This window comes from Pteronotus mesoamericanus, unplaced genomic scaffold, assembly GCF_021234165.1.
Source record: "Pteronotus mesoamericanus isolate MK-2021 breed Mesoamerican mustached bat unplaced genomic scaffold, CSHL_Meso_final contig_657, whole genome shotgun sequence".
NCBI lineage: Eukaryota > Metazoa > Chordata > Mammalia > Chiroptera > Mormoopidae > Pteronotus > Pteronotus mesoamericanus.
In genome coordinates, this window is record NW_026555229.1 from 3991772 (window position 1) to 4015844 (window position 24073).

General features: G+C 37.7%; 1 protein-coding gene across 2 annotated transcripts in view; it reads right to left on the minus strand.

The window, feature by feature from the left end:
- The window catches only part of ERLIN1 (ER lipid raft associated 1), a 36576-nt gene extending 13207 nt beyond the window's left edge, over positions 1-23369 (minus strand). The window contains exons 1-9 of one of the 2 annotated variants that reach the window (XM_054581352.1): positions 23251-23369; positions 22829-22952; positions 20884-20965; positions 17411-17457; positions 12577-12638; positions 9571-9696; positions 7809-7882; positions 1942-2000; positions 9-100 (exon numbers count right to left, since the gene is read on the minus strand). In XM_054581352.1, coding sequence (XP_054437327.1) covers positions 9-100; positions 1942-2000; positions 7809-7882; positions 9571-9696; positions 12577-12638; positions 17411-17457; positions 20884-20965; positions 22829-22941 — 655 coding nt within the window. In that variant the 5' untranslated portion in view covers positions 22942-22952; positions 23251-23369. Of the gene's footprint in view, positions 1-8; positions 101-1941; positions 2001-7808; positions 7883-9570; positions 9697-12576; positions 12639-17410; positions 17458-20883; positions 20966-22828; positions 23086-23250 lie in introns of those variants that run through there. The other variant, XM_054581353.1, reaches the window with a different exon arrangement.
- Between the last annotated feature and the right edge of the window lie 704 nt (positions 23370-24073).

Consider the following 24073-nt stretch of genomic DNA (forward strand, 5'->3'; position numbering starts at 1 on the left):
CCAAGTACCTATAATAGCCTTTTTCCTCTCTGTCTCAGCTTCTTTCTCCACCACCTTCTGTTTCTGGGTAGCTATAAGAAGTTTTGTCTTCTCAGCCTCCCTGTGGACAAAGTATTATAAAAATGAGAAATGATGTGCAGTCATAGGTACTTAATACTGACTCTGTACGGCGTCCTCAAAAAGAACTTTTTGACCCAGGAAGTAGGCAAGAGGGGTGATACTCTATGATGCATGTAATGAATCTGAGGTTGAAAGGTTATACGATTTGCCCAAAGTCACCTGGAGATAGGAATTAAATTTAGTGCATGTGACTTTTAATCTGAACTCTTCCTCTAACTGTATCATGGAAAGGCCCGGGACTTGGAAGTATCTGGAGTATATCGAAGTATCTGGAGTATACAATGCTTCCTTTGCTGTTAGGCCTCCTGCTAGTCCACACAGTACCTCCGGGCCAATTAGCAAAAGGCATCAACCTCTGGGCAGATGCAGTCCCACAGGCGTATGGTTTGAAAGGGAGAACGGAGCTAGATTTCAGCCCCTCCTCACGCAGACATCCTTGTGCAGCGGCCTTATTTGCTGTACAGAAGATGTAACTAGATGGCAGTTTACTAGGCGATAAACTGGAGCTCAATGTAAGAAAAAAATGTGCTTTCCATTAGCCCAGAGTCTGAGCTTTCTAATCATGGAAAGAACTGGCCTATCACCAAGCACGCACACGTGGTGACGGGGTGACCACAGGGCAGGTTAGACTGGATGATCCCAAAGTGGCTTCAATTCTGGAAATCCAGTAGTATATAAAACTAGGACGGATCCAGAATTATCTGAAAAGTACCTCCAATGGTTTCCCCAAAACATTTACTGAAAGCTCTCTCCCCCCTTCCCTCCTTCCAACACTGATAAAGACATGAAATGACATTCTGGATATGCATAGGAATTTGAGGGCAGAGAACACATAGCATTCATCTTTCCATCACCAGAAGCCATGACATAGAAAGCCTAAGACCATACTTAGCCTTCAATAAATACTTTTTCTATAAATGGATCAGACCCATGATCTATTCAGTCTGACACTCTGCGCTTAAGTTTTAAAGAGTTCCTTTCTTGCAATGAAAAAAATGGAAATAAAACTCTGCATAATAGAAGATACAGACTTGGGAACATTAGGACTCAGAAGTATATCACTCCATGAAGTATTATTACATCTTCTACCCCTTGTATTTAGACATTACATCTGTTGTATTCTTGACTATTGCAAAGTTACCTTTCTAGCATTTCCTATTTTTCCTCTTAACATGTCAATCAAATTTCCTAAAGGCTTTAGTTTCTTCTCAGTCTGTCATATGAGAATAATATTGCCATTTGTAACTGTAGTAGGTATTCTCCTACATGGGATCTTCCAAAGCACTTAGAAACATGTCAAGCAAGTAATTTCTCGTATCCAGTCGGCCCTGGACACATAAAGAGAAGACTACCAGGAGTAACCCAGGAAAAGCTTCTCCAAAGGAAAATTGTAAAGACCCAGATCTAAAATTTAGATACACAATCACATACAAACTAGATGTTATACCAATAAGGAGTCTATTCTTACCATTATAACACTGTAACAAAATACAGGCACTCTCTTAAACCTTAATAGCTAGAACTCTTTCTCTCCTCTATTAGCATTTAATTCAAGGTATTATTGAAAACGAAATTATAACTCCTTAGGCTTCCAACAAGAGTTCTACAGTAAACTGCATCCTTGGCCACTGAAGCTGCTCCTGAAATGTCCGTATATAAAGAGAAAACTGCAAGAATCTAGTGGGAATTACAACACTAGAATAGGCAATATTACTAGAATTAAAGTATGGAAGAGAATAATACACATGTTTCCCCTAGACTGGTATATTACTATGCAGACAGCCCTAAATAGAATATTGGGATCCCATGCATATTACTCACATTAACTCAAAATTTCTTCTTATGGCTTCTGGGATTTTGGGTTTTGTAACACGCACAGCCTAAAAAATAAAAGTGAAAAAGCCAAAGTATATTTGAAAAAATAAATCTTCAGACTAAATCTTCTACAGAAGAGCTCCTCAAATGAAACTAACAACTATGATAGCGCTACCTCCTAACACCTGTGGGGATCCCATGAGAAAATCTACTTTTCAGCCATCACACCAATAATCAAGGAAAAGCTGCTTCTTGTTTCCTAAAAAACAAAAGCAGCCTGACCACAGGAAAAACCACTCTACCAGTTGAGGCAGTAAACTCCTTTTAGGGAAATAGCTCTCCCTCTAAAACCTTTCACAGAGCTCTTTAGTTGGATACTTTTGTTTCCTTTTGCAATCTGCAAACCAAGAAATAAAAGGAAGATAAAATTCCAAGATTCAATTTGTCACATATAAAACCGTCAAAAACAAAAACCCAGGTCTTATAAGCAACTTAACATAGTGAGCACTAAATGAATTTTCCACTTTTTAAGTCGGCAATCACTCAGAACTGGCGACAAACAAACAGCCAAAGACAGAAGTATCAACTAAGAGCTTGCATTCTTTCTAGAATCTCACTTGGAACAAAGTCTACTTCCCTTTCTATACAATATTTACTAGGAACTTTGTTCCCCTAACCAGTGAACTTTGCAGTAACTATGTCGTCTACTTGGAAAGTGCAGTTTTTTGAAGGCTGACTTTTTTCTACATCAAGGACTTGATCTCTCAAAACCTTTTGATTTTACTAGTTAAACATCCCTCACTCCACTCCTACACTGCAAACATACACAAAATACTTTGTTGGCCTAAAGAAAATTAATTTTCCTCTGAAAATTGGCTACACTTTTAAGCAACTAAGACTTTAAACACCACCCTTCTTTTAAGGAAGGCATTTGAAAAAAGACTTAAAAAGGTTTAAGAAACACAGCCTTCCCTACATGAAAAAGAGCAAACCTGTACATAATTTTGAGGACTGTCATAACTACAATAAATAAAAGATATCAGAATGACATGGACTAAGAAACCGGGGACTCTGAGGGGAAAACTCATTACACCCCGAAGGCGAGGTATGTGAGGCCATAAAGAACAACTTGTGGAGATATCCAAGACAAATTTTCAGAATGAGAATTTGTGAGCCATGCCAGATTTCACCATGTGACTACTGGAAATACAGATGACTTCCAATACCTTTTAATATGACTCAAAGGAAAGCACTGTCATGTTGCATTTAAGGAACTAGCCATCTATCTTTTTTAGTCTTATAAAAAGAAGCATAAAATAGAACGGCTTTGTAAAGACTTCTATCTTGCTGTATGAGGCTGAAGAACACACTACATGCTTGCCAATCTTGGGAAATCTCATAATTTTCAAATATGTGAAGTTACAAATACCTGGAACAGATACATGAATAAGTTGTGTCATAAGAGATTTAAGAAATAAAAAAATATTCAAAAACGATGACCCAAATGAACACACACACATACACACACAGTGACTGGAGAAAGGAGAAAAAACCTGCTGAAATAAAGTTATCTGGTGAAACTGACCCTTGAGGTATAAACATGCTTTAAACCAAAAGTCAGCAGCTAATACAGTCACTCCCCTAAATAACACTGGAAAAAAATATCAAGAAAGCCTATTTTCACCCCTTTAATTTGCCATAGTAGTTGTTCAAGAAAAACTGCGTATAGATATAGAGAAGAGAAAAATTAAAACACTGATTGTTATAGAGATTATTCATTTAACAACACATATTAATTGGTGCCTAGTCTGTGCCAGGTGCTGTTTGGTCTAGGCACTGTGGATACATCAACGAACAAGGCAAGACTGCCGTCACGGAATTTAAAATTTAAGAGGGAGAAAACACATCAGACAATAAAAAGCAAACTAAAATTTCAGATATTTCTAAGTATTATGTGAAGAATTAAAAATAGGATGATTTGGAGACTAGGAAATACTAGGCTGTGGAAGGAGAAATCAAGATTTTTATTTTGGCGTAATTATATAACTAAAAAAAAAAATCTAAGAAAATTCACAAAGTTTCAGTCAAGCAAGATAAATAGCTCCCGTGGTCTGCTGTACAACATTTTACCTAGTCATTAATAAGGTACTGTACACTTAACTTAAGACGACAGATATCATGTTAAATGTTTTTAACACACACATACACACGCTCCCACTAAGGAAATTAACCAAAAAATTACTGGAGACAAAGAATTTAGCAAACTTGTAGATACACAATAAATTCACCAAGACTCATCTGTATACCTTAGTGCTTAAAAAAAAGACTACATATTTAACAGCATTGAAACTCTTTAATTTGGGATAGGAGTTTCTCATCTAGGTCAAGAAATTCTAAAAGAAACAAAAATGATGTGATTAAGTAAAGCCAATTACGTTCTCAATTTTCAAACTTACATACTAGTTGAGGTACCTGATACAACTTAAAAATATCAATAATGAAAATTCATCTGGCTGAAATATCAACAACCATTAGTTTTAAAAGATAACGTAACTTACTGGATTTTAAAGGTGAATGAAACATTGTATTATCATAATCATATAGTAAAAGTGCTAAAAATAGGAAGGTTTAAAAAAAGTTCTAGAAATGCATTCTAACTATCATAAGAAAGTATAACAAGACTAAAGCAAAACTATGAAGATTTTGATCAGTTTAAAAATATATTATAAAGTGACATTTTTCTCACCAAATAACTTTTTATATAAACAAATATAAATAACTAACTTTCAAAGATCCTTCTTGCTGCTATGCAAAAAATGACATGGACAAGAGTAAAAGTGAAAGTGTGGAAATAGAATAGATTAGTGTAGGAGTCCAAGAGACTGTGGCTTCGCTTAAGGAGGGGGCAGTGAAGATGGAGCTGTGAACAGTGTTAAATCAATTTCTGTGGTCGGAGGTGGGGACCAATCAGGTGTTAGGATAAGAGGGTCAAAAATGCCTACCCCACATCTAGATTGGTTTTAGGGGAAGAAGGTGTCATTTACTAACAAGAAGGAAAAGAACAGGAGGTAAGTAGATTTGATAGGAAAAGACCAAGCGCTCAAAAACTAATCAAAGGATAGAAAAAAGAAAGATTAACTGAACAAAATCCTGAAAAACCAATTATATAATGGAATTTAGCATTACAATACAAAGGCATTTTTCAAACACAGGGGAGACTGAAGCATAAATTACTCAGAATTACTGTTGTTACCAAATCCGTGGTAACCAATCAGCGATGGGGTGATTGGAGCTCTACCTCACAATTGACATTAAAATGGGTTACAGACAAATTCATGATTTAAAGCTAAAAATACAACTGTAAAAGTAATGAAAAATATAATTTCTGTATTTTAAAAGTAGTGAAAGTTTCTGAAAGCATGCCAGCAGACCAAAACACCATAAGGAAAAAAATACTAAAATTATTATATAAAGAAAAGTTTCCTATGCATTTAAAAGAACTGAGAAAATTAACTAAAAATAGCTTATTTAAATCAAGGAACAAAAACAGGTCAAAAAGTAAAAAATGAGCAAACATAATAATTCACAAATGAAATACAAATGGCCAGTAAATAGCCTAGGTATTCAACCTCAGTAATTAATACAAAACCAGATTAATTTTCTCCAAAATGATTAAGAAAGCAGGCATGTATCACCTAATTATTTGGGTCCAATCACACAATCAAATGTGCAGGAAACCACCTCACCAACACTACTGATGGAAGAGTATAAGCTGCTGAAGTTTTTCTGAAAGGCAATTTGGCAATATGTATCAAAAAGCCCCCAAATGGGGACACATTTTGACCTATCAACCCTACATTTAAGAATTTATCCTAAGGGAAGGATTTTAAAAGATGTGTTTATAATAAGCTTGCTCATTGCAACATGTATATAATCATAAAAATTGGAAGCCATAGAGATTAAATAAAACCATTAAAAGTGATAATGCAGCAAATCTATATTTTTGCTTGAAAAGATGCTTATATGCTCACATACTGTTAATGAAAAAAGAGTCTATGGCATGATTCCACTTTAGTTTAACATTGTAACATTATTTATAAACAAACATGTTAAGATTACTGTTTAACTTCACTGTTATTCATCTTCTTCCTAGTATCTAATTTTTTATAACATGTATGTAAAAAACCCATAATATACAAAGTATTAAAAATTAGTAAGAAAAAAATCCAACAGATAAATGGGCAAGGAATATGAACAAGTAATGGAAAGGGGCAAGTAAAAAAGGCTCAACCTCATTAATAATTAAGAAAATGCAAATCAAAGAGAGAGAGAAAGTCATACCTATCCATTTAGCAAAAATTAACATGTCTGATTGCTTCAAATATTGGTGAGGTTGTAGAGAAATAAGTATTCACACATACCGCTGGTAAGAATGTAAATTTGTACAGCCACTTAGAAAGATAATTTGTACATACAAGGAGATATGTCAGGAATGTTAACTATATTACTGCTTACTAACAGCAAAAAAAAAAAAAGGAAACGATAGGCAAAAGGTTACATAAAAGGCAAGGGATTCTTGGCAGCTGTTAAAAAAATGAGCTACAGCTCCAACCTGGCAGAATCCAAGAATCTATGACATTAACATTTATTATCTTTAAACTTGAAAAGCTACGCCGTCCACAACTGAATGTACAACCAAGAGAATTTCACAAAGTTTGTTCTGAACATATTTCAAATGGCCCCTCAACTTTGGTGGCTCCCCCTAAGGCACCTATCAGAGATAATGGCACAATATGAATGATGACAGGAAAAACCCTAGTCTTTTCTTTCCAGTCTTGTTTATGAAATAACATAAATCACTTACAGTGAAGGCACACTTTCAGTAGCAATGTGACAGCTGAGACATGTGACACCAAAGAGCTTTATCTTTAGCTGCAGTAATGTTCACCACCATGGGAAACTGAGAAATAACACTGGAGAAGCCATGGCTTTCAAATGTTACTTACCATAACCACAGGAAGAAACAGATTTTACAGTGACATCCAATATAAACACCTACCCACGTGTTAACATAAAACAAAAATTTCACAGAATGATACTTAAACTTACTACATGGCATGTACTAACTTCCTATTCAATTCCATTTTATTTAAAATGCTTGTCATGACCCACTAAAACTGATTTTAGAATCCACTAATGGATTTCAATCCAATTTGAAAAAAATATTGACCCCAAAATGCAGGCATCTCTCACCATTCTATCTCCCGATGCTACCGCCCCCACCACCACCATTGTTTGCTATCTTGCTTTTACTCAGGCCACCCCATCCACTTCAAATACATTCTGTACTCCTTGCCTCCATATAAATCCTATTAATTCCAGACCTACCTAAAATCCCAAATCAATCATAGTTGTTCTAGACTGATTCTCTTGAAATGTTCTCTAATTCTAATCTCTTATAGTAATAATCATCCAATTTGTCAATTAATACTTCAGGACATTTCTTTTGTCTTGAATTATTGTTCAAATCTTATACTTGAAATCCTTTTCCATAATCTTACTGAGGGCAAGGAATACTCTTATACTGATATATAACCATTACTGTATCTTAGTAATGCCTTATACATAACAGTATGTGGATTTTATTTCCTTATGAGAGGAAATAAAAGCTTATCTGTTCCCTGTAAGAGTTCATGATAAGCTATAAGTGTATTTTATTTTGGCAGAGACTTAAAAGTCAAACTGAGAAAGGTATTCTATAAATCACCATAGCACTTCAATTAAATAGCTGTTGAATAAAATATCTGGTGAAAGGGCAATTAAACTCAAAGCTCTCAAAATTCCCAGAGAAATTCTCTAGGAAAAAGGCTTACCTGTATAGTGAGGCCGGGTGCCATGATGTTTAAGTCTTTCTGCAGAGCTTGCTTCAGGTTTTCATCTATTTGATCTGTTTTTGAAGCCAAAACAACAGCTTTCAGGACACTTGAAAAAACTTTTTACACTGTATTAATACTGAAACAAAACCAGTTGTTGTCAGACCTAAAATTTCTATGGTACTATTCTTTTATAGAGCTTCACATATATATGAAAACAAATATACGTATGTTATATATACCTATTTAGTTTCCCTGTTGTGTGGGAGAAAGTATGAGGAATTATCAAAGAAATTAAGTTGATCCAATAAACGGAGAATCGAAGTCTCTAATACCAATTCAGTATTATTATTTCATGTGTCATGATTCTCATTTAAAAACAAAACAAAAACTCCTATCTTCAGTCAGTCTTTACCCCCAAACCCCTAAATAACTAAATTTCATTTCCATGGACCTCTGCTTATTATTTTGGACTTAAAAATAGAGAGGATGCGGGGAGGGAAGCTCACAGGAAAGTCTTCAAAGCACACAAGAATGAACAATAAAAATGTCACTTTACTTGGCCTTATAATTCATTAATTTTTCGATCCACCTCAACAATACTTGCACCATTATTAAAAAGACGGGTGACATGACAAATCAGGACAGCTAAGTTTTCTCATACACCATCTCGATAGTTGTCAATCATCAATGAGGAATCAACCGTAGATTTCTAAACTGATTAACCATCCCTATGCCTGCCTCTAAGAAATTCACTAAGAATTCCAGGAAGAAGTGAGCAGCCAACAGCAACAACCTAATCCCAGGTCAGAGCTTTCACTATTACAAATGAGAAGTAAATTGTGCAGAAAAAGAGTAAACACAGGAAGCCTGAAGCGGCCATCCTTAGAAAGGCCTGTTTGCAAGTTAACCCTTGGCTTGTCACCTGGGAATTTGGATACTGAGAGGGTTCCCACAAACCCCAGAACTGATAATAACAACTGACTGTGCCTACACTGTCTATACAAACCATATGGTTTATGCCAAATGCCTGCTTGCCTTCTGGGAGTCTGGAATTTTTTTATGTACCAGGCAGAGGGTGCCTACATGGACTGGCCCCCAGTGAAAATCCTAGGCAGTGAGTGTAATGAGCTTCCCTAAGTAGTAGACGATGTTGTCACAATTCAATGCTGAACTAATTAAGTGTCTCCTGCTTGACTCTACTGGGGAATACTCCTGAAAGCTTGTGCCTGGTTTCCTTCAGACCTCACCCATGTGCCTTTTCCTTTTGCTGATTTTGCGTTGCATCCTTTTGCTGTAATACAGCTCAGCTGTGAGTACAACTATACATGGAGTCCTGTGAGTCCTCTTAGCAAATCATCAAACATGGAGGTGGGTCTTGGGAAACTCCAAGACACAGACTTCTAAATTTCCCCAAATTATCTATTAAAATAGCAACAAAGCTAATTTTTAGTAAGTTATCATGGTAAAAACAATATAGTCTGTAAGTAATGATCTCTTTCCAATCTCCACTAAGTTACATATCATGCATTTCAGAAAATGGTTATCATTCTTAAAATATCTTGTCTGAATAACTACTTGATTTAATCATAAGAAATTTAAGCTTAAGATAAAGAATATTTTAAAGACAATTGCGCTATTAAAAATTCGATAAAAATGTTCTAATAGCATAATGCTTACTAATGTATTATAGCATCCATAAATGAGTTGAACAAGATTTCCAATTGGTTATTTACATATTTAAAACAAGTAGGACACTGACCGAACAATTCAATATAAACTTCTTGAAGTGTGTGGGCGCTGCAAAACTGGTTCAGTTCATGATGAATTTTATTGAAGATTAAGGTCTTGTCATAATCTGCAGTGTAGTTCCTCACGATATCAAACACTGAAGGAGAGGTACAATCCACGTTTACCTATGTATTTTCTAATTCAGCCAAGGTAAATGTTATGCTGATATAATATACATGCAGAAAAGTGCCAACAAAGCAGCGAAAACATGAAACACATTAAAAAAACCTCAGTATGTTCTTTGTGCTCAATTTTTCAGATATTGCACTTGTAATTCTAATAGGCAAACTCTGAATTCCATGCTAGGAAGAGTACACATATCTTGTAGGTAGTAAGGAACTAAGTTTTCAAGCAAGGGCATGACATAATCAGGTTTGTACTTTGGCAGAAGTAGGAGATGAGATGTGAGGCACAAAGACCAGAAACAGGAATGTGTAAAGCAATTACAGTCAAACCTCGGTTCTTGAACGTCTCACACCTTAAACAATTCAGATCTTGACCAAGTTGTTCACAGAAAAAATGTCTCTGTTGTCGGACAAAACTTCGGTTCTCGACCTGACAACCCTTTCATGCTGGTATCTGTATGATCAGTCACGCGTCTCCCAGGTGACAAACAAAGGAGATTTGGTTTTCAAACAAATGGCTTCTGAATCACCTTCTGGAATGAATTAAGTTCGAGAACGGAGGTTCCACTGTACTGCAAAGCAAAAGTTTAGCTAAGAGGTAAAAAGGTCCTGAACTAATTGAGGATCAGTGGGAATAAAGGAAGGAAGTGGTTGCAAAAGACCATTTTCAAAAAGGCAGTTTTTAAAGGCTGTTAAAAAAGACACCAGGCTAAAAGGGAAAGAAGCTAACATTTTTTGGGCCAGGCTTTATGTCAGGCAATTTACACACATCAGCATTTAATTCTCACCAAAAAATCTAAATGAGGAAACTGAGAAACACCCAATTTCAGAAGTGTGCCTAAGGGCACATGCTAGACCATACCAGACCCTGTGCTTTACCTATTCAAATGTGGAGGTTAGGAGGATGGTTGAAAAAAGGTGAAGGGATTCAGAAGTACAACTTGGCAGTTACAGATAGTGGGGTATAAAGTACAGGGCAGGGAATGTAGTCAATAATACTGAAATAACAATAATGTGTATGGTATCAATGGGCAGTAGATTTATTAAGGTGATCATTTTGTAACTTATATACCTGTCTGATCACTGGGTTGTAAACCTGGAACTAATATTGCATATTAGGTGTAATTGAAAAGTAAAAAGTCAAAAAACAACAACATGCTGCTTTCTCCCTTCAGACCCAAGGATTTTCTCCACTGGCCTTCCTTTGATAGATGGGACATCAATAAATACTTGCTAATTCATTTGCTTGGTCATTTCCAAATAAATTGGTGATCAGTAGTTTCTTCTTTATCTCTGGCTACAGAATGCTATCTTCCCTTTTTCTATTTTTCCAATCATAATCCATTCCACCGATTTGTTACCATGGGAAGTGGATGAAGAAAGACAAAGGAAATAATCACTGAAAAATATAATTCAAATCCACTTGGCTGTAACAGAGCTTGCTCTCTGCTCTGAAATCCTTTTGCTATGTGTGTCTGTTCCTGTGATGTGAAATTTAGCATGACCTTACGTTCCAATATATATTTGGTATCACATCTTAAGTAAAATAAAAACTCCTTAAGCTGCAGGGGTGTCCAACTCGTGGCCCCTGTGTGGCCCAGAATGGCTATGAATGTGGCCCAACACAAAATCATAAATTTACTTAAAACATTTTTTTTTTTTGCTCATCAGTTTTCGTTAGTGTTTGTATACTTAATCTGTGGCCCAACAATTCTTCCAGTGTGGCCCAGGGACACCAGAAGGCTGGACACCCTTGCTAGGCATGCCAATTCTAATAAGGATAAAGATAAAATGGTAAACACAGGGTCTTGAAGAGGTCCACATACACCCATGTTCATAGTGGCATTATTCACAAGAGCTAAAATGTGGAGGCATTCCAAGTGTCCACTGATGGATGAATGGATAAACAAAATGTGGTATATACAGACAATGGAATATATTATTCAGCCTTAAACACGAAGGACTTTCTGACATACGCTACAACATGGATGAACCTCGAGAACATTACGCTAAATGAAATAAGCCAGTCACAAAAAGACAAATACTATATGATTCCACTTATACGAGGGACTTAGAGCAGTTAGAACCAGAGACAGAAAGCAGAATGATAGTTGCCAGTGGCTGGAGAGAAGGGGAAATGGGGAGTTATTGTTCAGTGGGTATAGGGTTTCAGTTTTGCAAGATGAAGAGTTATGAAGGTGGAGTTGGTGACAGTTGCTAACAGTGTGAATATTTAAATACCACTGAACTGCACATTTAACAAATGGCTAAGATGATTTATGTTATGTGTATTTTGCCACAGGAAAAATGGGGGGAGGAATCAAACAAATAACAAGAAGGCAGATTTTCTTTAGAACTAATTAAGTTTTCTAACAGTACCCACTCTGTCTCTGTGGGTTTTCATCTTTTACCAAGAAAATGTTTTCCCCGCACTGAGGACTTTCAGACTGCTTTGCAAGCTATAGTAAATCTACACCAGAAAAGATTTTTCTATGGTCACAAACAAATATGGCCCAGGAACTGATCGGTTACAGATTTTTAGCATGCATGGAAATTCTCTCTCATCCTGACTGGATAAAATCTACTTTCAAGAAATTCTAGACGGTGTTGCTCTTTTAATAACAAACAGTAACCCATATAGTTACACAAAGTCAACTCTGGCCAGGACCTGTGACCTACTTCTACCATCATTCCCTAGAAATGGAAAATATTCCAATGATTTTTTTTTTTAGACATATCAGAAATAAATGAGGTCATAAAACTTTAAAAGTACCTTTTTATTCCTTGGGGAATCTCTCAGTTATAAGTACTCTGATTATAACTGTAAAAACAACAGAAGATTGGTACTATACCTGCATAAGGAGCCAACATATTAACCACTTCTATTCGGTCAATATAGATCATGACCCCACCACTAAAAAAAAAAAAAAAGAGGAAAAAGTGTAAGCCAAATACAAATCTATTATAATCCCAGATCATTAAACATATTATCACATGATCAAATTTAGAAGGAAAATCTAAAGGCATATACGAATTAAAATGACTCCACTAATCACAATTCAAGTAACTACACACATACTCACCTAGTTCCTCTCATAACAAAGGTTCACCTCTTTACTGCTGTGATCAAATCAGCTCACATGAAGACTCAACCTATAACCTAAAGCTACTTAGCATTTTGCCCATATTAATTGAAGCCAACAGAGAAAGCAGTGTTCTTCACAAAGTGTTCCTTCAGAAAACCAAGAAAATGGTTCCTCAGGAGGTATAGAGGCAAGCCACAGTCTAAAATTCTTTTAATTTCCCGTCTTATCTTAATAATTCATCAATAGTCTTTATCTGTGTTTTATCTGTATTTATTCTAGCATGAAAACAATTTTTCTGGACTTCCAGTCAAGATAGAGGCATAGGCAGACATGGCTTGCCTCTTCACACAACCACATCAAAATTACAACTAAAATATAAAACGATCACTCTGAACCATCAGACATCGAGTTGAATGGAAGTCTGACAACTACCGAATGGAAGAAACCACCCAGACTGGTAGGAGGGGTGCAGATGCATAATAGGCCGGTCCCTCACCCACATGTGGTGCATAAAAATTCAGGAGGGATATCTTGAGAGTGAGGAGTCCCAACTCCACACCAGGACCCCAACCCAGGGTTCCAGTGCCAGGAAGATTAAGTCCCTACAACTTCTGGCTGCAAAAACCAGCAGGGATTGAGTGGGTAGAAAACTGCTGGAGCCCCAAGCAGTTCCTCTTAAAGAACTCACACATGGAATCACCTACTTGGACTCACTCCCTCTGAGCTCCAGCACAGGGGTACAGCAGCTTTAAAGGCACCAGTGGTTATAGAGGGAGAAAAAGTGTCTGGCAGCAAGGCGAGCAGAGGCCATTGTCCCGTTTTTACACCCTCCCCCCACAGAGCTGGCAAGCTGGTGCTCTCTCTGAGACTCCATAAACCTAACACTGCCTGACCTGCCTTGGAGATCCCCAGGGACTCCACTCCATGTAATTTATGCATTCACCCAAACTGCTTTTCCATATGAATGTCTGATCTTGGCTCATGCTTCATAACTTCCTAAGTCCTCTCAAACAAGCAACAGGTGGCCTCAATGAGCTCCAGGTCCAGCACTAGCAGTAGCCAGTCTAGATTCTCAGTCTAGCACAAGTAGCAGTCATCCCAGACTGCTTTATAACTCAGGCAGGGTGGCCCTGAGCAAAACACAGGTGAGGGCTGACCTTGGCCTGTACCACCCAGAAAAGCCCAGGACCAGCACACCCAGTGGACAGCTACAGACCACAGTGGAGCACCACCACACTGTCCCTGCACAACTGATCCTGCACAGAGGGCGGAGGTTGGTGCTAGGTGGTCACAGCCAGGCCTTGCAGCTGAATGGCCTGGGTAAACCCCTCCTATTGATCTGCCAACAGCAACCAAGGCTCAACTACAAGAGCAGCATATACTCAGCCTACACAAAGGGCGCAGCTTGGGTGATAGGGGAGGTTGTGCCACTGGACCCTACAGGACACCTAACTACATCAGGCCACACTACCAGGACATAGAGTCAAAGCAGCTCTACCTAATACAGAGAAACAAGCACAGGGAGGCTGCCAAAATGAGAAGAGTGTGAAACATGGCCCAAATGAAAGAATAGATCAAAACTCCAGAAAAAGAACTAAACAAAATGGAGATAAGCAAAATCGAACATATGCAGAGTTCAAAACACTGGTTATAAGGGTGATCAAGGAACCTACTGAGGATCTCAGCAATGTGAGAAAGATCTAGTCAGAAATAAAGGATACATTAATTGAAATAAAAAACAATTTGCAGGGAAACAACAATGGAGTGGATGAAGCCAAGAAACAGATCAATGATTTGGAACATAGGGAAGGAAAAAAACTACTAATCAGAACAGCAAGAAGAAAAAAGAACCCCCCAAAATGAGCATAGTGTAAGCAGCCTGTGGGACAACTTCAAGCACTCCAACATTCACTTCACAGGGGTGCCAGAAGGAGAAGAGAAAGAGCAGGAAATTGGAAATCCACTAGAAAAAAATAACAAAAGAAAACTTCCCTAATTTGGTGAAGGAAATAGACATGCAAGTCCAGGAACCACAGAGAGTACCAAAAAAGCCAGGTACAAAAAGGCCCACTCCAAGACAGTTCATAATTAAAATGCCAAATGTTAAAGAGAGAACCTTAAAAGCAGCAAGAGAAAAGCAGTTAGTTACCTACAGGGGAGTTCCCAGAAGACTGTCAGCTGATTTCTCAAAAGAAACTTTGTAGGCTAGAAGGGACTGGCAAGAAATATTCAAAATCATGAAAAGCAGGGACCTACAGCCAAGATTGCTCTACCCAGCAAAGCTTTCATTTAGAATCAAAGGGCACATAAAGAGCTTCCCAGACAAGAAAAAACAAAGAGTTCATCATCACCAAACCATTATTATATGAAATGTTTAAGGGACTTATTTAAGAAAAGAAGATGATCAACACTATGAATGATAAAATGGCAATGAATATGTATCTATCAACAAATTAACCTAAAAAACAAACTAAGCAACCAAGAAGAACAGAGACAGAATCATGAATACAGAGAACATTTTAATGGTTGCCAGATGGTAAGGGGGCCTGGAGGAATGGGTAAAGAGAAGAGGGGATTAAAAAGTACAAAATAGGTACTTACAGAATAGCCATGGGGATGTAAAGTACAGTATAGGAAATAGAGTAGCCAAAGAACTTACATGCTTGACCCATGGACATGAACAATGGTGTCAGATGGCCTGAGGGAGTGGGAGGTGCAGGATGAAGAGGGGCAAAGGGGGAAAAATTGGGACAACCGCAATAGCATAATCAATAATTTAAAAAAAATTTCCCCCTGAAAACAAACTGACACCCTATAAAGATAGGTCTTATTAATTAGTGGCTTCCTATACTTCCTGGCCTACCCTGAAGGGCATGTGAACTTCGGCTTAAGATATGTGACGTTAGAGGTTTTGAAACTAAACAAGCTAAGCATTTCTACCAACTTATGACATTACAATGACATTTTTTTCCCTGATAAAGAAAGAGTAATACATGCTCACTTAAAAAAAAAAATCTGAAAAACACTGAAAAGAAGATGAATATAAGATCTACCCAAAATCTCACCAGCGGCCGATTTTGGGTCTCCTCTAAAGGGAATCCATAAAAGAGAGTTACAGATACACTTAGGGAGAACTTACCCTATATGTTAACTTTGAACACAGGAAATTTGCTCCCTTTTAAAAAGCATTTCTGTCCTTCCATGGGATGGAAGAGATGTCAAAGTCTCTTTTATATAGGCTGGTAATAGATATTTTAGTCATTTAACAGAGCATTTAAAAACTAGCTTCCATTTTACATTCTTGTTTTGATACAATTCAGGATACTGATAATATTCTAGAAATAATTTGGGCTTTGCTTGCCTTTCTTTCCTTAAAACTCTTCAGGACAGCGATTTTCAAAGTTAAGGTCCTAAGATCAGTAGCATTAGCATCACCTGGGAATTTCCCCTAGAAATGCAAATTCACAGGTCTCATTCCAAACCTACTGAATCAGAAGCTCTAAATTAGATGGCTTTTAATACTACAAATGACAGGTGAGATGATTTCATTTTAAACTATCTGTTATTGAGCACTTACTCTGGATCAAGTGCTGGGTTAGGCACTTTATATACACTAATTCTATTCCTTAGAATAACTCTGCAAGATAGGTTTTATTATCTACTTTTGACAAATGAGGAAACTAAGCTTAACAAAGTCAATAAACGCATGTGTGGCAGCAAAAAATGTATGGGAACTCTGTACTTTCTGCTCAATTTAGCTAGAAATCTAAAAGTGCTCTAAAAAATAAAGTCCTGTTTAAAAAACTCAAAGCAGATGTGGCAGTGCTGATATACAAAGTTAGGTCTGCTGATTCTTTTCAATAACATCTTAATGGCTCCTAAAATGTAAAGCCTCTATTTGGAGATAGAGCTTTCCTCAAATAATGCTCAGAATGGAAATCTCCTTGAATTATTGGGTTGGCCAAAAAGTCCGTTATGTTTTTTTCTATACGATGGCTCTAGCAGTGCCTTGTTATCTTCAACTTCCATTTGAAAAAATTTCATTAGATTTTATTGGGACAGCTGTCGCATCAGCATTTAACAAAAAACTTATCAAAACTGGTAACTTTTGTGCAACCATTTTAATATTGAAGATGGAGGAAGATAATGCAACATTTTCGGCGTATCATGCTTTATTATTTCATGAAAGATATAAATGCAAAAAAAGCTTCGTGCAGTGTGCTGAGAAGGTGCTGTGACTGATCGAACATGTCAAAAGTGGTTTGCAAAGTTTCTTGGTATTACTGACAAATAATTATTTGGCCAAATAATTCTTTGCTGTGGGGGTGTCTTATGCATTGGAAGATATTCAGCTGCACCCCTGGCCTCTACCCACTAGAAGCTAAGAGTAGGATATATCTGACATACTAAAAATATCCAAATCAATAAAATTATTGGTAAAAATGAAAAATGTGTCTTTTATTATATAGAAAAAACTAAATGGAACTTTTGGCCTACCCAGTATTTTCATGCTTATTTGAAAGATGTTTACGTGATCAGAGCTTATAACAGAAACTCCATCTGAACTAAAGGGAGGATGGTAAGTGCTGGGGAAGCTTACCTTGTTCCACAAGGCACATTTTTAACTTCATCGGTTTGTAGTGTTGTCTGTGGAGGAAAAATATCTCGTTAATACTCAGGACACATAGCATCACAGAACCACTGGTCCCAGAGGAAAACCTCTGGAGAACTGCTCAGAGGTAAGCACAAGAGCACTCCATTACAATTTTAGCACCCAAAGATCTGCTATCAAAGTTAATTTCTTTTATCCTAGTAGACATGAAAGCTTTGAGACAAAATAGTTCATAGCTAATGCTTGACTCAGGAGGCACTAACAAAGTTTCAGTGTTCAATATGGAAGTTTCAATGTTCAACCTCTCAAAGTCCCTTATTTGCTTGGAAATGGCCTTGGATTACGAACTACATGGTTTACTTTACAAGGGTACTACTACAAAGATTTGTGCTCTGAATTTTTATTCCATTGCTAATATTACCGCTTACAGTAAGGTAAAAAATAAGTATTAAATGCATATACAAGTAGCCTACAACTCAAAGGTACCCTTGAACTGAACAGACATCCTTTCCTCAAAAGTTATAGTCAGTATTTTAGTTCAGGCCCTAGTGATGTCTCAAATGGTCTGTTCAATTTCCTTTTTAACAGAAGTGCCACCACAGCATTGCTTCCTTGTAGCAAACCAACAACTTGGTACTTCATTACCTTACCCCTTTGTTTGGATCCAGAATGATTCTCTATTGCATTCTAAGGCTTCTGACACCTGAATACCTAATAAATATATCTAGACACACTGCACATAGCAACATATTACTTTATGGAATACAAAGGAAAAAGGAAGCGTAGTCCCTGTTTCTAAAGAGTTCACTATCCAACACAGGAGATAAAATCCTTACAAACCAATCTGTAACAGGTACAAAAGAACACAGGGTAAAGTGAATTGTTAGGTATTAAGTGACAGAGAGTAAAATGATAGGTTGAAAAGCTCTCAGAAGTGAAGTATTTATAAGCCAGGTCTGGAGCAGAAGAAATAAAAACAGATGAGGCAGAGGAACATCTTAAGTTCAATAAACATCCTATTCAAATACACAAAGTTGAGGATAAACTGTATGTACAAGTGACAGGAAGCAGACTGCCTTGTCTATGGCAGAAGGGGCAACATAGATGAAAGTTGAAATTCTGAGCACACAACATGGTATTATGTAGAGGGCCTTCTGTGTTGGTAGGGAGGGGAGAGGGAGGAAGGGGTGGGACTTGGGCTCTCCCCAGTCTATCTTATATACAGCCACAAAATTAACCTTTCAAAAATGTTTTTTCCTTAATTCCTCTGCTCATATGTGGTGTACTTCTCAGTATCCACCATACTTAGAGGCAAGAAAAGAAGCTGGGAAGCTAAAGTATTAATTTATTTAGACTTATTTAGTAAAGTGCATGGAAATTAAAAGCTGTCAATTCAGGAGATATAATAGAGAAATGATTTAATAACTGGTTGCATATAAAATTCCAGGGAGGAAAAGAACAGAATCTAACACTAGGGGTGAGAGATTAGGGTAATGGTGAACATAGTGACAGGTTCTATGTAGAGTGAGAAGTTGCTCAAGAGGTGAGTTTATTTTATTATAGGTCCTTCAAAACATTAACAAAATTCAATTTCCATAGTCTACAACAACACAGAAAGCTATGCCTTCTAATATGTACTAAAAATTCATAAAAATAAATTTTTTATGTTTCATTCATATTAGAACAATTTCTTAAAAGAGTTTTATTAATTAATTCTTTCCTAGAATGTTACTGTTTCACACATTAAAAAAAGAATAGTCCTACTTAGTCACACTGGCTCCATTCAATTTTTTTGTAAATACAAAGTATATTTATTTACACTGAAATCTCTTTACTACTTTCATTTCCATTTCTTGTATTATAGTTTATTACAAAATACATATATATACATTATATATTATATTTGTTATATCTGCAATTAAACTCTAAAACCTATTTAATGTTTATTATCTATATCTCTTCTATATATCTCTGCATCAGTATGACTTAACATACTAAGCTCTAAGTAAGCAGAGATAGATTCTCCTGGCACTGAACAAATCTAAAAAAGTCCCTAATCTCTCAGGGTCTGATGGTGCCATTGATAACATCATTATAAACTGTTTGGGCTGTTGGTGAGGTCAAGTAATTAAAACTCCTTCTTTTTCGGAAGAATACTGAAAGTCTACAGCAGTGAAGTGATTTTTTTGCGAAGTCATATAATTAACTGGTGTCAGAACCACAACCTAAGTCTCCAGGTTCCTGGGCCCATGTTCACTACATCATACTGCTTCCTGAGAAATCAGTTCAATTTAACAACTTTCACAAGTAGAAAGGTCAGAGATATAAATGGGTTACGATCTCTACCTTCAAGAAGCTTGGAGATTTTCTGGAAAGAAAGTACACACAAAAAACTTAGAGAACAATACAGGACAACATTATTAAAAGAAATAAGACCAAGGGCCAAAATTTATAATACAGACTTCTGAGGCATAGCTTAGAAGAGGGATTTGCAATGAGCCTTAAGAAGCCTGGAAAGATTTAGACAGAACAGAGGAAATGAAGGGAGAGATGGGGAGAGAGAGGTGACAGCACAAACCAAGGCAAGAGTGAATAAATATGGAAAAACAATATGGAAATCAGTCTGACTAAAAGGAGAACACACTTCACTTCAAAAGATACAAATTCTTGCCCTAAACCATCTAAACACAAATTGGAAGGAAACCTAGGACTTAAGTATTCATAATGAAACTCTCACTTAGCAAGAAGCCTAGACTTAAATTATAGGATTAAATACATTAAATCTTCCTCAGTCCTGGAAAACTAGCAGTTTGAAGACAAACTTCTGAATCCAGAGATTTATGATCACACCAAGTTTACAAAAAGAGTCACAATCTAATCCTATTTTGTCATCTTGTTATGTCAAAACACAGTTACTAAGTATAATTATGGCCAAGAACATTGTTCTAAATGATCAGATGCTACTTTAAAAACTCTGGAATGCTATCAAAATAGAACATTCTCTAAGGGTCCACATCAAATTATGCTTAATGTCCCACGCAAAAATGTGAGGCAGAAAAGCCATATATAAAAATTCAGATCCTCCACGTTAACCGTAGTCCAGGAGCTTTACCTCTACAGAAACCAATCACTATTCTAAACCAAGTAATCACTGGTTTGTATTTCTAGTTGTGTTGTGAAGTCCTGCTTTTATTTTGACAGCAGAAAGCTTGCTGCATAGCACTATACAGATGTGAGAAGTCAGTCCTTCCAAGCTGCCTAAGCAGCTCTTACTTCTAATATACTTCAAGAGTGAGGTGGTTCAAAATTGTAACCTGTACTCTGTACTTTTAACTACTGCATTTAAGTAAATATCACCTTTGCTTTAAACAATAAGGGAATCTATCCCCACCCACAAATGTGGCAACTGATCCTGTCACACCTGTCTATCCAGTGTAGGGACTTCCCTAGAAATCACTCACCTGCACAGATCTGAACGTAGTAATGAAAGGCAACATGATATGATAGCCTGGTCCACTGGGGCTAGTTAGTAAAGCTCCTCCCCTGCAAAGAGATGTTTCAATTTGACAAGATTAAGAGGAGAAATTCTCTTTTCATATCTAAAATGCTGTAGTAAGTATTAATTCTTACTCATGCTATTCACCTATAAAAGCCTCGCTGATACAAATTACTCATTATGAACAACTGCTGATCCCTAAATTATCTGCAGCAGCTAAGAAGGCAAAAAAAGTCACACTGAACTGATGTTACACCTTGTTTCATAAGCTAGACCAATCATATCTCTAGGTCTCCTGATACAAAAAAATTTTCATTGGTCTTCAACTGTCTGAGAAATACCTGTAAAAAAATTCTAATGGCTCTTAGCTGCTGTATTTTATTTGTGAATAACATGAGCCAGTTCAAAACATAACAACATTTAATCACCAGACTGAAAAAAGAAGATAATGCTGGGGCAAGGCAGAGCAAATGGGAAAAAGGCAGGACAACTGTAACTGAACAACAGTAAAAAAAAAAAATAAATTAATTAAAAAATAAAAAATAAAAATATATAAAAGAAGATAATGCCAACTTTCAAGGAAGGAGAAAATTTCTGAGGCTCAAGATTCTTTTAAGTTACCTATAAAGCAATTAAAATACTGGGGGCATAACATTTATTTAAAAATTCAAAAAGGATGAGGGAATAAGACTATAAGTTGAGAGAATATAGAATATCATCGTGGACTTGTTCACCAAATTCTGAAATGTGAGAACTATAACAGCACATTTTGGAAATGATAAAAAAAGAGGCATTTGGGGAGCAAGTATTAAAAGAAGTCCTATTTTACTTACTGAAGAGTAACTTCATAGAACTTACGTTTCTATTTGAAAATATAAATAGGTCGGCAAAGAATTCCTAACAAATAACTAAGAAAAAATGAACTGTCTGAGGTCCCTCCCCAATTTTTTGAGAGCCATTCCTTGAAAAGTTCTTTCCTTGGTTTTACTACCAGTTAGGCAATGCTGGAATAATATGGGAATATGAACTAATCTGTCATTTTTAATGCGAGACCTCCATCTGCTAAGACATTTGCTAAAATTGCATTTGAAAGTAGAGCTTCACGAGGAAAACTGTTTCTAAGATTCAGGTGGATTTAAAAGTAGAAATGTCACTTTTAGGGGATGATGGAAACAAGCAAAAAGTTGAAGCCCTTTCAAGCACATTGTTATTTCAATTTCTCCAGACTGTCCTCTAAGCCAAAAGGAACTGGTGGCACCATGTTGAAGGAAAAGCTATGTGAGTTCAACTAGAGAGCCACATATTCCATACCATTCCTTTCCTTAACCTGAAAAAAAGGGGTAAGGTGAAATGAGGGTGGCCCATCAATACTGTTTTTATGTGCCTCGAAGTCCAGAGATATAACAACTATCACGGTCATCACGTTTTGGCCTTATAAGCCAAAACCAAACACTAGGTGCTTTCGAAGCGGGGGGGGAGGGGGATCTAAAGAACCATCACAAACAGGACCAGAGTTTCAAAATAGCATATAAAGCTCAAACTGAAACCCTCTACAGTTGTATGGAATACAACAATGACTTAGCTATGTCTTCAATTACAGGTGAAGTGATCACTGCCTTCCTTCCTTCATTTTTTTCTCTATAAATAATTGGGTTTACAAGGAGTAACTGTAAAGATTCAACCTCTGCACAAAACATACATAGCACTGAAATTGTCCAACACCTGCACGGCGCCCTGCAAAAGCGTGTCTGGGCCCCCATACTCTTCCCAGAGCTGGGACGAAAATCACTCCCTAGGAATGGAGAGGGTCCCCCGATGCTGCAGAGGGAACAACTTCCTAGACGCCACTCTTACAGGGAGTCTTCCTTCTACCTGCTCTAGAACCTGAACTGACCGCACAAGCTGCTCACCTGTAGTACACAGCCAGATGTCCTTCCTCGATCTTGTGGATGGAGGCGTAAAGAAGAACGACCACCAGACCCACTACTGCAACCACCAGAACCCGGACTTGAGTCATATTCATCCTCGTTTCTCCTAAATAAGGGAGGAAAAGACCCCCAACCTCTTGAGAGACAGGCCTACCCTCTCTGGTTCCCACCCTCTGCGTCCCGACAACTGGAGCCCTTCCGCAGCCGAGCCGGGGAGTCCTGTGCGCCTTTTCCCTCCTTCATTCCGCCTCGCCGAACCCTTCCCCGCTCCCCGCCCCCACCCCGATAACCCCTGCTCTGCAAGTTAATTATTTCACTAGGAGACGTGCCCACAAGTCCTGCTCTGTAAGCGTCGTAACACCCGCCCCCACCCATGGCCGCTCCCACCAGCAGAAAATACTAACAAAGAAGGGGGCCAACTACACGTCCGAAGGGAGGCCGACCCCTCCACCGCGCCTCAGGGATCAGTGACGCATCGCCCCCATCGGCACGTGCAGCCACCTCCCCACCGCACCAACCGCCTACAACCGCCGGCCCCGCCCACTCGCCTGGCTCTGCGGCTGCGCGGGCACGCAGGCCGACGCAGAGCTCGCACCGTGACTAAAGAGACGGGCAACGGGCGGGACAAAATTCTCCCAACCGCCTACAGCGCAATTTCCCGCTGAAGTACTAGGGCTCTTATCTGTGCGCTGGTTTCCTGTTCCGGAAGAGAAGTCGTTAATATGGAGTAAGCAGGCATGCAGAGGAAGGAGAGGGCCTCTGGGAAAAGGGACTGGTCAGTTTGTTGTTGCTCAAAGACCCACACTGTCTCTCTCAGTGTGGTAGCTTTCCGTTTATTTGTTCTTGTGTGTTTTATACCGAAGCCTAGGTGACAAGGATGTGCTTCAGGAGCAGCCGGATTTGTTCCAAGTAAAGTGGAAGTACTCAAATTCTGAGTACCTGTTAATGTGCTGGAATGCTTATCTAGTGAGGGCCATCCAAGCAATAGGTACGGGTCCTCTAGGAAAAAGAAAAAGAACAGTGAGCATTTTTAGTTTCCTTGAAGCTAGTATGATGGAAAGGAGTGAGATGGTAGGGTAGGCTCAGGTTTTGAAAGGCTCAAATGCACCTTTTCCGCAGGGAGAGTACTGGGTGACTGGAGAATAGACTTTCTTTTTACTGCATATTCTTCTGTTTTTTTTTTTTAAAATAGGCATCATGTGCATCTATTACCAAAAACAAAAAGGA